The sequence below is a fragment of the Solanum tuberosum genome, unplaced genomic scaffold, assembly GCF_000226075.1.
Source record: "Solanum tuberosum cultivar DM 1-3 516 R44 unplaced genomic scaffold, SolTub_3.0 scf00244, whole genome shotgun sequence".
In the NCBI taxonomy this organism is placed as follows: Eukaryota; Viridiplantae; Streptophyta; class Magnoliopsida; order Solanales; family Solanaceae; genus Solanum; species Solanum tuberosum.
Window position 1 is genome coordinate 828,497 of NW_006239181.1, and position 13,665 is coordinate 842,161.

General features: G+C 30.3%; 2 protein-coding genes across 2 annotated transcripts; both read right to left on the reverse strand.

The window, feature by feature from the left end:
* Positions 1–1,329: 1,329 nt before the first annotated feature.
* On the reverse strand, positions 1,330–11,525 carry LOC102594482 (delta(7)-sterol-C5(6)-desaturase-like). The gene is made up of 4 exons (XM_006357800.2): positions 11,377–11,525; positions 3,766–4,041; positions 1,851–2,159; positions 1,330–1,772 (listed from the first exon to the last, which is right to left on the reverse strand). Exons 1-4 carry the CDS (start codon positions 11,465–11,467, stop codon positions 1,486–1,488), a joined length of 963 nt encoding a protein of 320 aa, XP_006357862.2. The 5' UTR covers positions 11,468–11,525; the 3' UTR covers positions 1,330–1,485.
* On the reverse strand, positions 8,778–11,405 carry LOC102587419 (delta(7)-sterol-C5(6)-desaturase). Its single transcript, XM_006357779.1, has 3 exons — positions 11,067–11,405; positions 10,193–10,498; positions 8,778–9,255 (listed from the first exon to the last, which is right to left on the reverse strand). Exons 1-3 carry the CDS (start codon positions 11,281–11,283, stop codon positions 8,963–8,965), a joined length of 816 nt encoding a protein of 271 aa, XP_006357841.1. The 5' UTR covers positions 11,284–11,405; the 3' UTR covers positions 8,778–8,962.
* Positions 11,526–13,665: the final 2,140 nt, after the last annotated feature.

The window sequence follows — 13,665 nt, forward strand, 5'->3', positions numbered from 1 at the left end:
TCTGATATCAATATCATTAATGTATTTTATATCAAATACTCTCTTAGTTCACTTTTACTTGTCACACTTTGATTTGACAAAGAAAATAATTATTGATATATGTATTTTATCAAATTATCCCCTATTAAATGATATCTTGAAAAATGATTTGAAAAATAAGTGCTGAATAATGAGGATAAAACATGGAAAAAAATATATTGTATTTTCTTGATATGTTAAAGATAACCAGTAAAAATGAAAAATTATTTTAGAAATAAGTGACAAGCAAATATATATTGATGGATTATTTAGCATATTCATGTATAGCAAGCAAAGCACATGCATATGAGATTGAGAATGTATATGTTTAGTATCAAAATCTCTGCTCGAAACATTCATTTGTGTGGTTTTCTATTTTCTGTAATGCACTTTTTTTTTTCTTTTTTTATTAACTTTTGACCATTACTACCAATATCAATTTATTATTTAAATATCACTTACAAATATTAAAATTCATCTAATCTTCTTATGAAGTTGGACGAAATTTTTCATTAATTTGAATAATATAAGTAGACAAGTTTTGATGACCTAATTAAACTGATCAAACATCATTGTGCTTCTAATATTAAACCCAAAGAAAATTACATTGTTACCTATGACATATAACATACTTATGTTGAGAAAATGAGCAAAATGGTCCTTAAAGTATGGGTATTGCTTTATTTTGGTCATCAATATCTTTCACTTATTTGAAATGGTCCTTAATGTATTACAAAATGTGTTTATTTTGATCTTTTATTTTAAATTTAACAGATTTGTCAAAAAAATAATATTAAATTTAACTATGGACCCTACGTGGCTGATAAAATTTATCGTTGTTGTCTTCTTTATTAGCTCCAAAGAAAATTTCATGAAATCTAACATTATTCTCTCTAATTTTTCTAACAAAAATTTAATATTTTCTCTTGCTAAAAATAAAAATGGTAGCTCAGTGAAATAATATTTTAGAAAATAGTAAATTTTTTCGGAAAAAGAGAGAAAATGGTCTTAGATTTTTTGGATTTTTTTCTTTAGAAATAACAAAGAAGACAACAATGTTGAATTTTGTTAGCCACGTTGGGTCCATAGTTAAATTTAATACTTTTTAAAGAAAAATAAATCTATTATATTTAGGTAAATGACCAAAATGAACCTATTTTATTATATATTAAGGATCATTTCAATCAATTGAAATACATTAATGACCGAAATGAACACATTTCTTATACATTAAGAACCATTTCAGTCAAGTAAAATACATTAAGGATCAAAATAAAGCATTACCCATATATTAAGGACCATTTTGATCATTTTATTTTCTCTACTTATGTTTGATATATAGATGCACTATATCGTTTACTAATATCTCTCGTAATTTCAAGTAACTTCACAAATGTTATTTTTTAAAAGTATCGGAGTTAATTTCTTTTATGGTGTATAAGAAAAATAATTAACTGTTTTCAGTTATTACATTTTCTTGTGATCAACAGGATGACTAAGAGTACCAAACATCCAGTCCATCCATATTGTGTAATGACCATAATTATGTCGATATGTTGTATGGTGTATGGTATGATAGCCAGCACCCATTACAGGCCACACCTTCCCATGTATGCAGTCATGAATATTAGCAGTCCATAAGGTATCCATGAATAAGAGCCCTATGTGTGTAGTGAAATGCATTGGCACAACGAATAGAGCTACGACGTGTGGCATCGCCTCCAGTACTCCATCCAGTGGGTGCAGTGCCATTCCTGACATGTTTTTCATTCTGAATTACAAAAAGAAAGAAATATGGATGGTATGTACGAGTACTAGAGTTGAGAGCTTACCAGCAAATGGGGAAAGTGTGTTTTGCTTGTTGTAAATATGATGTGTAGAATGCAGATATTTGTACAGAGGTTTTATGTCATGCATTAATTTGTGCATCCAATAGATTCCAAACTCAATTATTACAAGATAAATAGCCGTATTGATGAAGTAGGTAAGCCATCCAACATCACTTATTCTTGCAAAACATTTAGTCCATCCATTTTCAATTAAGTACTCAGAAAGTGATGGAAGGATACAGTGCCATGGCATAGCTTTCATGGCAACTGATATCTGCAACACCATTGCTTGCTTTGATAGTATGGCCTCATCTGCAATCAAAATGTTCATCAGCCTAAACCGAACCGAAACCGTATACTATATTTGGTTTGGTTTGATTTTCATTTTGACCAATAACCGATCCAAATCGACCCGTGAACATCCCTATATGTGACCCATTTTCTTACTCTTTACGTACTTCCAATATTGTAACACTCCCAGAAGCAGGACTGTCTTGACAAGTTTGGAGGCGTCTTATTTTTTTTAGTTGCACATAAATTAAATTATAATAACATATTCCATGTAATCCTACAAATGAGGTCTGAAGAGGTAGGATATACACGTACATTATGAAGTGAGAATGTAAACAATGTAAATTTTCAATGAAAAATATAGGGCAAATGCATAAGTACCCCCAATCTATGTCCGAAATCACAAAGACACACTTATACTTTACTAAGGTCCTATTACCCCCCCCCCCCAAACTTATTTTATAAATAATTTTCTACCCCTTTTCAGCCTACATGGCACCATCAACCAGATAGCTTGAAAAAATTGTCAACACGCGCTGGGCCCAGAAGATAGTGTCACGTAGGCCGAAAAGGGATAGAAAATTATTTATAAAATAAGTTTGGAGGGATAATAAGACCTTAGTATAGTATAAGTGTGTCTCTGAGATTTCAAGCATAGGTTGGGGGTACTTATGCATTTTCCCAAAAATATATAATATCAAGTTAGAATGATAAAACCTAACTCAAATTTTGAAAATTATATATATTGCTATCGAAATAGTGTTGTGCTAAATTTGTTAAGTTGATATAATGATATTAAAGTAGTATTGATTAGTTTTGAAATTTGAAGAAGACATCAAAAAAATAAAGTTGATTTTTTATAAACACACAACAATAGATTTTGCATGATGTAGAAATTTAACCGTTTGAGAGACTTTAGACAAGTGAAAGATGTATAAAAAAAGTAAATATATATAAAAATAATAATGTTGGTTCATGATAATCATTAGAATATAAATGAAACAACAAAATAGATATTCAAATAGAAAGGATGTTGCAATTAACTAAACACTATTCAATTGCTCAATTATTAATTACAAGATCTCTATATTAAATGAGGTAAAAATTATTATATTTTCTATCAAAAAAATATTTTCAAATTTATCAATACATTAGATTTATTTAAGGGAGAAGGCTCAACTATGTCATCGAACTTTGAAAAAAGACTCATTTATGTCATTCGTTAAAAATTTGGCTCATCTATGTCATTTTTGTTTGGGAAAATACTCATATCCATGCCATTATTTGTTAACTGAAATGATATAATTGAATCAAACTTTTAGCCGATGACGTATATGAGTTTTTTCTCAAAGTTCAATGGTATATTTGAACCTTTTCTCTTTAAAAAATTATTTAACTAATGGCGTGGCTGAATCATAATGGATCACGAGTAAAAAAAGATTTTGCAAAATAGAAACTATTTTTAATTAACAAAAAATGACATGAATGAACCTTTTTCTCAAATGCAAGTGGCATAAATGAGCCAAACTATTAACGGATAGCATAAATAAGCCTTTTATCAAACTTTTTTCGATAACATATTTGAGTCTTTACGCATTATATATATATATTTGGGAGAAAATCAGACCTTTGGGAATATAGAGATTGCGCTTCAAGTGATAGACGTAGAGGGAGCAGAGGGAAGTGGAGATGAAATAAATTAGAAGAGCGCCAATGTAGTTACGGAGCCATCCTTGAAGCAAGTGAGGAAGTGGTCCCCACCATGATTCCGGCAACAATGTACCTAAAACCAGACGATTGTAAAACGAAGTCTCCTCCACGAACACCTTCAAGTAATCCTCCATCTCCGATGGATTGCGTTTTACCAAACTCCGGCAGCGATGCTCCGCCGGAAGAGGAGGAACTATGGAGTGAGAGCTAGTGAGAAAAAGTGGGTCTACCGCGATATCACAATATGTGCATGTGTGACACTATTTAATAAAAATGAATTACTAATCTGTTTCAATTTATTTGACACATTTCATAGTTTATTTTTAACATTAATTATTTTTGAGAACCTAAAATGAAAATAATACGATAAGATAACCATGTAAAAGCGGTACAAACTTTTGACTCGAGAAAAATGACGTTGGAAAATTATTTTGACTCGAGAAAAATAGTTCAAACTTCTAAGCAATTCAATAAATGAAACTGAAAGTTAGAGAAATTTTAATAATAAAATATCGCCATGCAACTTTAATTAATATGAAGTACATACTATATATGATACTAGTACGTAGGATTTGGCAGATCTTTATAATAATTGTAGTATTGTATTCTGAGAAAAACAAAAGAGAAATAAGGTTGGATTAAAATGTAGGATATATTTAATTAATTTCAGATTGCATGGTCAATTTATTTCGATTAGGATATTATTAGGTTTAACAATGGAGTTGTACTAAATGAAATAGAGCGGGACAAGTTATTTTTTCCTATCAAAGTTTTGTTGAATGATTCAATATCTCGCCTCATTTTTATTAATTTTTCAAATTTTAAGTTTTCTTTATTAAATATTTTAACGGAGAGATATATACTCTAAAATATTTTTAATTTTTTCGTCAATTTTTAAGTATATATTATTTAATTTATAAAATTTTAAATTTTGTCTGAACCTTAATTTGAATTCATGTTAACATGCTTCATTAATCTCGCTATTATTGAGAGTCAATTAGCATTTAGTGATATGTTTTATTTTTTTTGTTTGACATATATTATTTATGTGAGGTTCAGATTAAAGTTAAAAATGTGTTTGGTCATAATTATAAAACGTATTTTCTTTCTTCTTTTTTTGAAAACACGAAACATGATTTGAATTTAAAATGTATATCAAATTACTTTGAGATCACATGGTTAAGAAAGACTAGAAATTAAAGGTAGTTTTTTCTTTTGGGCAGTCGTACCACAACTATATATTAGGTTGGGGATGCATGGAGCGGTACGAAATGAAATAGGGAGGGATAAACTACGTTTCCTATTGAAATTTTGTTGAACGGTTCAATAACTCACCTCATCTAATTTATTTTTCATACTTAAATTTCCTTTATTAAATATTTTACGGAGATACACTTTAAATATTTTTCAAATTTTTGTCACAGTGAAATATATATTATTTAATTTGTAAAAAAAATAAATTTTGTTAGTACCTTAGTTTTAAATTCACGTTATCATACTTCATTAATCTGGCTACTATTGAGAATCGACAAGCATTTGATGATAGATTTTAATTTTTCTGTTTGAAATATCTTATTTATATGAGGTTAGCAGTGAAGTTGAAAATGCATTTGGTGATAGTCCTAAAACGTACTTTTCTTCTTCTTTTTAGAAACACAACATGATTTGGATCAAACATGCATATTGAATTACTTAAAGATTTCATGGTCAATTTCTTTCAACTAGAAATAGTCATTTTTGGCAGCTAAACTACTAGTATATATTAGGGTTGGCAAATGAGCGGAACGAAATCAAATAGGGCAGGACAAGCTATTTTTTCCTATTGAGGACTATCTCGGTTCATTTTTACTTGTTCAATATTGTAAAAAGAAAAAAAAACAAGATCCTATGAATCAAAGTATTGACAGAAGGATATTTTTGGATCAAATTATAAACAAAGAACATTTTTATTTATTTTACATTATTTGAAAACAAAAAATTTGACCTTTTTCTATGATAAAAATAACTTTTCATTTTACTTGTTACTTTCGATTTTTATTTTTTTTTCATATTTTATTATTAACATTAATTATTTTTAGAACCTACAAATGTTAATTAATGGAAATAATACGATAAGATAACCACATAAAAGTGAAACAAATTTCTGGCTCAAGAAAAATGAGGCTGGAAAATTATTTTGACTCGAGAAAAATAGTTCAGACTTCTAAGCAATTCAATAAAATATAAATGAAACAGAAAGTTGAGAAATTTTAATAATAAAATATCGCCATGCAACTTTAGGTATGAAGTACACACTACTTACTAGTACGTAGGATTTGGGAGATCTTTATGATAATTGTACTACTGTATTATGAGAAGAAAAAAAAGAGAAATAAGGTTGGATCTAATTAAAATGTTGAAACACGTTATTTTTCCCTATTAAAATTTTGTTTAAACGATTCAATATCTTGCCTCAATTTATTTATTTTTCATATTTCAGTTTTCTTTTATTAAACAATTTGAGTTTCCTTTATTAAACATTTCAAGGAAGAGATACTTTAAAATATTTTTTAAATTTTCATCAATTTTAAATATATATTACTTATTTAATTTATAAAATTTTAAATTTTGTTAGAACCTTAATTTGAATTCATGTTAACATGCTTCATTAACCTGATTACTATTGAGAGTCAATAAGCATTTAATGATATGTGAGGTTGAGATTAAAGTTGAAAACACATTTCGGCATAGTCATAAAACGTATTTTCCTCCTCCTTTTTTTTGAAAACACAAAACATGATTGGATTTTAAATGTATATCAAATTATTTTGAGATCGCATGTTAATTCTTTTCGACTAGAAATTAAATGTAGTTTTTTTTTTTGGACAATTGTACCACAACTATTAGAGTTGACGATGGAGCGGCACGAAATGAAATAGGACGGGGACAAGCTATGTTTCGTATTGAAATTTTGTTGAATGGTTCAATGACTCACCTCATTTAATTTATTTTTCATACTTAAATTTTCTTTATTAAACATTTTACAGAGAGATGTTTTAAATATTTTTTCAGATTTTTGTCACAGTTAAATATATATATATATTATTTAATTTGTAAAAAAGTTAAATTTTGTTAGAACCTTAGTTTGACTTCACATTATCATACTTCATTAATCTGGAGAGTCGGCAATCATTTAATGATAGATTTTAATTTTTTTGTTTGAAATATCTTATTTATGTGAAGTTCCTAGTAAAGTTGAAAATGCATTTGGTCATAGTCCTAAAACATATATACTTTTCTTCTTCTTTTTAGAAACTCGTCGGGCTGTGTTGGTTACTGTAACAATGTGTTTGAAAAGGATGATGAGGATGAGCATCTAATGGTGATCTTCATCTTCTCCTTCCTATCCTTTTTAGTAACATCGAATAGAGTTCATATATATTAATTATGCCTATATATATGTTTGTTTGATGCCAAATAGAATAAGTATCAATTTAGCTTTCTTATAATTATGCTACCACTGATTGTTTGGTTTAGTTGAGAGGAATGGTTTGTTTTGATTAGCCAAATAGAACAAGTATCAACAATCAAACTTGCCTATTTTACACTGTTTTCTTATAATTTATAAAGCATATATTGTGAATGTGCACTAGTTCATCTAAATGGAATATATGCTCCTTGTTACTTTAATGTATTTTCCTTATTCAACTTTGAAATCCATGTTATATATATAGCTGTTAATTTCTCTCTTTATACACATATAGTACTCGAGATACAATTCATGAATTCTTCTATATCGAGAATGTGATCTAAATATGTTGTGTGTAGTTCTATCGACTCTAAAGTTTCTATCTCCTGTGTGTTATGGAAGGAAGCCTGTATTCGTTGCTGAAATGTCATCTATGCTTGCCTGTTCTGAAATCAGAATTATATGTGAGTTTAATTAAAAGCTGTTTATCAACCAAAAGACCCATTGGTTCTTAATACCAACCGATCGAGGGCCTGTTTAGGTGACAAGTAGCTTACCTTCGGGGTTGCTCTTTAGCATTCTCCAAAGAGCTAGGCTTGAATGAATGAAAGCTCATATCATAGCTTTTGTGCATCTTAAAATCTGTTATTTTACTATCTTTAGGTTCCTGTTTAATATGATAAAAGTTATTTTGAGTATAAAGACCCTTTTGTTCAAATATTCTCGAACATCAGCATGCCCGCTTGTTTCGAGTCAACCTCGTGAAAGGGAAGCTTAATATTATTGGATTAAAATCCAAGAAAATAGTGGCAGGCAGCAGCTCAAGAGTCAAGAGAGCTGAAAATGAGAACGCTTTGGGTCCAAACCCGATTATCCATGGAGCAGGGTGATAGCAGCAGCCCCAAAGGGCTAAGAAATATAACATTTTTTTGGACTTAAAAAGTTTGAGAATAATGCCGGTTGAGCGAGCTGATGCGGAAAGCTGAGATCAGCTTGAAATTGTCCGTTTTTCTATTTATATTCATCTTTTTCCTCGCATTTTAAATTTCATGATATTTGTTGCTAACTTTAATATTTTTGTCTTTTAATTAACTTAGATGAATCCCAATGGAAAATTATGGATTTTCAATGATTATGATTTTTATTTCACTATATCTAATTAACTCAAGTTCTATATATTCACCTTTCCAATTTTAAGTTCTAAAATTAAGTTAATTTGTCCTTTTAGGCAAATTTAAGCTTTAAAGACTAACTTGATAATTATCTAATATTCTCTCAAAATTAAAAATTAGCTTGAAATTCATGTTTATGAGTTTGAGTTAACCATATAGTTCAAAATCTTTGACTCAGATAAATTGTTACGCTAGAAATATTTTTTTCTATCCAACATAACATGGTGACAACGTTAAATACCTGTGAAACATTTAGCTTTCGTTATCTGATTACATTCAAGAGCTGTGGCATAAAGTTAGAAACTGAAATTTTCTTCCCCACAGAATTTATTGTGCTTATTATTAAATATAAGGGAAGAAAAGACATAAGAATACATAACCAAATTGTTTTCAGTCTACTACATCAAAATTTACATCCACCAACGATGGAAACACGAGACAAATTACTAGGACAATGAACAACAAGGAACATCCTTGATTGCAAATCATGCACATTACATTTTCTTGGCATCCTCTTCAACGGGATCACGAAGAGTTCCAAACATCCAGTCCATCCATATTGTGTAATGACCATAATTATGGCGGTATGTTGTATGGTGAATGGTATGATAGCCGGCACCCATTACAGGCCACACCTTACCATGTATGCAGTCATGAATATTAGCCGTCCATAAGGCTTCCACGAATATGAGCGCTATGTGTGTAGTGAAATGCATTGGCACCAAGAATAGAGCTACAACGTGTGGCACCGCCTGCAGTATTCCATCCAATGGGTGGAATGCCAATCCTGAATAGCACAACATGTTTAGCAATTAGCTTGAAAATGTACCAGAAAAGAAGCTACGACTCTCACTCTCAGAGGTCAAATTAGCTAGATAGAGTGTCAGAAAATTACAACACATAGGTGACACATACCAAACCATAAATTAACTGGACATCATGAATTAGCTAGCTTGCAATATTGTGATGATTTAGCAACCAATTTCCTAGAACAGGATATGCATTGCAAAGAGTTATAAAGAAAGTTCTGAATGTCAGAGATGATAGCATGGTTACAAGTTACAAAAGGTAGGGAGGAGAAGATAGGGAGGGCTTATGCTGCTGTGCGTTGGTTAGGGGCTGGTATGCAGAGAGAGTCGATTTAATAAACATGAATGCATGTTGTGGGTGTGAATCGAAGGGACAATGTCATTAGTTGTAACATACAGTCTTTTTCTCTTTGTGATGGAATTATAGGAAATGCCTTGTAGCAATTTTTCCGAATTTCCACATTCAGAGAAATTTGCTTAATATTTTTCTTTCCTCAATCCTATCACAAGTTCTAGTTTCCAACAAAATGAAAGGAGAAAATAAGAACAAAAAAGTTATCAAACGCTACTCCACTCTTTTCAAGTAAACTGAATTTGGCATACAGAAACAATTAAAAGGCAAGAGACAAAATTCCAATGTGTTCAGTTATTCCCTAGTCTAACCAAATACCTAAGTCGACACTCCTGACCACGAAACAAAAGGGTGCATGACTAAAGACATGGATGTTAAAATGTACATATTAATTTAATGTCCTCATGACTAGGTTTTCAACGTTTTTAGTCATCACACAGGAAACGCTCATTAATTCAACAAACAATCAATAGAGTATCTCAGAGAAACCTAATGGCTCCACGAGCTAGATGTTGTTTTCGGAAATAAGCACCAATATGGTATGACTAGACTTAAGAGCTTACCAGCAAACGGGGAAAGTGTGTTTTGCTTGTTGTAAATATGATGTGTAGCATGCAGATATTTGTACAGAGGTTTTATGTCATGCAACAACTTGTGCATCCAGTAGATTCCAAACTCCACTATTACGAGATAAATAGCCGCATTGATGATGTAGGTAGGCCATCCAACATCACTTATTCTCGCAAAACATTTGGTCCATCCGTTTTCAATCATGTACTCAGAAAGTGATGGAAGGGCACAGTACCACGGCATAGCTTTCATAGCAACTGATATTTGCAAGAGCATTGCTTCCTTTGATGGTATGGCATCTGCCATCAAAATGTACATCAGGAGAAAATACAAACCATTAATTACTCTTATCTTTATCGAAGCATGAAAAACTGGAATTGCTAAATTCATTGAGATATTGACATCCCTAGTTTGAACTAAGAGGGCCATCAATTAATACAAATATACACAATGATGTGGCCTACTGTCAATCAAGTGGGTTGACCATGATAAGGTCTCAGGTTCAAATACCAACAGAGACAAAACACTAGGTTATTTCTTCTCGTGTGTTCTAACCTTAGTGGACAGAGTTACTGATACCTGATAGTTCAGATCCACAGTAATTGTTCATACATATCAATAAAATGGGAATATGCATGCTTGGCCTTTTCTTACTCTTTACATACTTCAAATACAGTAACACCCAAAAAATGCCAAAATATTCAAATCTAAAGAATGAATATTCAGAAACCAACCTTCAAAAGCTTTACTAAAACAGTCAACTTAATTCCATGAACTTATAATTTTCAAATAATGCAAAGAAATCATCTATACACAAACGAAATTCAAAAAAAAAAAAGGGGAGAAAAAGGGGGGAAAAAATCATACCTTTGGGAATATAGACATTGCGTTTCAAGTGATAAATGTAGAAGCACCAGAGGAAACCGGAGATGAAGTAAAGTAAAACACCGCCAATGTAGTTACGGAGCCATCCTTGAAGCATATGAGGAAGTGGTCCCCACCATGATTCCGGCAAGAATGTACCCAAAACCATACGGTTGTAAAACGATGTCTCCTCCACGAACAGCTTCAAGTAATCCTCCATCTCCGACGGTATACTCGGAGAAAGAGAAATATATCCGGGTCGGGTCGGGTTTTACCAGACTCCGGCGGCGATGGTCCACCAGAAGAGGAGGAAGTATGGAGTGAGAAGATGGAGAGGAAAAAGAAGAGGGGCTAGGGCGGTAACACAACTGTATGTGGCTGTATTTAATGAAAATTGATTCCATCTTGGACTACTCCCACGTGTTGTCTGGTGAGCTAAACTGATAAAAGATTCTAATAAGATCGTCCCTCTTTATTTTTATTTGTTTAATATTTTAAAAATATAATTCAGATTTTATTGCTATTTTAAAAATAAAATAAGGTGAAAAATGTTGCAGGAAAATTGTTTTTGATATATTTTGGCTCTGAGAAAAATAGTTCAAACTTCAAAGTAATTCACTAAAAATAAATTAAACTGAAAGTCACAGAAATTTTGAAATTTTAAAATAAGCCTGCAATTATATCTTGGGTCAAAAAGAGATCGAGATAAATAAATTTTATGAACAAACAAATATCTGATTATTATTTTTTGAAAAATACTAAAATCTATGATTAAACGATATCCATGAGTTATTGGTCACACATCCAATTCAACTAACTTTGATTTTAGCTTGAGATTGTTTAATAACCAACCAATTCTTTTACTTACATTTAACGTTAATGCTATTAAGTGATTTTCATAAACAAATGTATTAAACTTTAAACTTTAACTAGATGAAAGTTTGTTTGTTTTTTTCCTTCAAACTTGTGTTGAACTAACCAGCCACTTGTTGCAATTGATGTCACAGTAATTAATTTTGAAGGGGGACACTCGACTACATAAAAAAAATTCAAAAATTAAATTTTGTCTGTCTTATTATATGGTTAAAAAAATATGGCCTTCATAAGTTTGGCCTATTCTACTTTGTCTTTTTTTTGGTTTCATTATCATCTCTGTGATTAATCATTGTGTGGTCTTTCTTCTTTTCCCCTCCGTTAATGTACATTCGTTCTATGAAAATAGTATCAAGAGATTATAGTTTAAACTTTAACGTAATATATATATATATATATATATATATATTATGAGATTGAATTTGGCAATTTATTATATTGAATTTTGTATCAGTCTAATGAAATAACATTTCTACATTTTACAAAATAAAAATTAAATAGTGTATACATTTTATTTTTTTCAGACTCAATTTATAAAATTATGTTAAATATATTATTATTGTATTATATTAAATTTAATATTTCTCATGTTAAATATGTCATTGATCGAAAACTACTTGTCAAATAAACATCTATTATTTTTGCGAAGATTGCAACTAGCTGGCCGGCCAAAGAGAATCAACTCTCTCTTTTTTTTTTGGCTGAGGGGCTATAAAATCACTCTCTCCGTTATTATTGTCCTTGTTTTTTAGCCTAAATTGTGGACATTTTTTGCCACAATGGGCCACTTGAAATGTTAGGTAGTTCAATCAATATAGCCAAAAAGTAAACGTGGTCTAATGTTTTTTTATAAAAAAATAAAATAAAAAATTCACCTCATATTTGAAGCTCGTATTGAAACCTGATTAAATTTGAGTTGCATATTGCAAAGATGACACTACTAATCTTTTCCTTTCTATCTTTTTGTTTTCTGTTTCTTCGTCCGTTGAATTCGTTATTAAATTTATTTAGAACTTAAATTTAATCTATTTCAATTGAATATTTTAAATATATGATTAAAAAAAGTATATTAAATATTTTAACTTCAATATTTTGAAATTTATGTGTGTTTTCACACGTTTATTAAATAGTTAAGTTAATCATTTATAATATATCACATCTTTTAATTATACGTATAAATCTCAGTAAGTATTAAAACGTTAAGCTTATTCCAATCAAAACTAACATGTATAATTAAAAGAAGTACTCCCTCCGTTTCACAAAGAATGACCTGGTTTGACTTGGCACGGAGTTTAAGTAAATAAAGAAGACTTTTGAATCTTGTGGTCCTAAATTAAAGTTATGACAAATGTACAAAATTGCCCTTAATCTTGTGGTCTTAAACATGCCACGTAGAAAGTAAAAAGTAAAATATTACCAAAAAAGGAAAGAAGTCATTCTTTTTGAAACTGACTAAAAAGGAAAGACGGTCATTCTTTGTGAAACGGAGGGAGTAACATATTTTATATAATTAACTTAATTATAATAAATACTTAAAAATATATTTTAATAAACATATTTTACTATGTATTTGGATACTCAATATTTATTTAAAATATATGTCATAGTTGGAACATGTATTAAACCTATATAATGTATCCCTCGGATTTTGTGTGCACGTGAAGGGAGTTGGGAGCAGGTTTTCCTTTTAATTAAAGGGAAAAGGGTCAAAAATACCCCTCAACTTTGG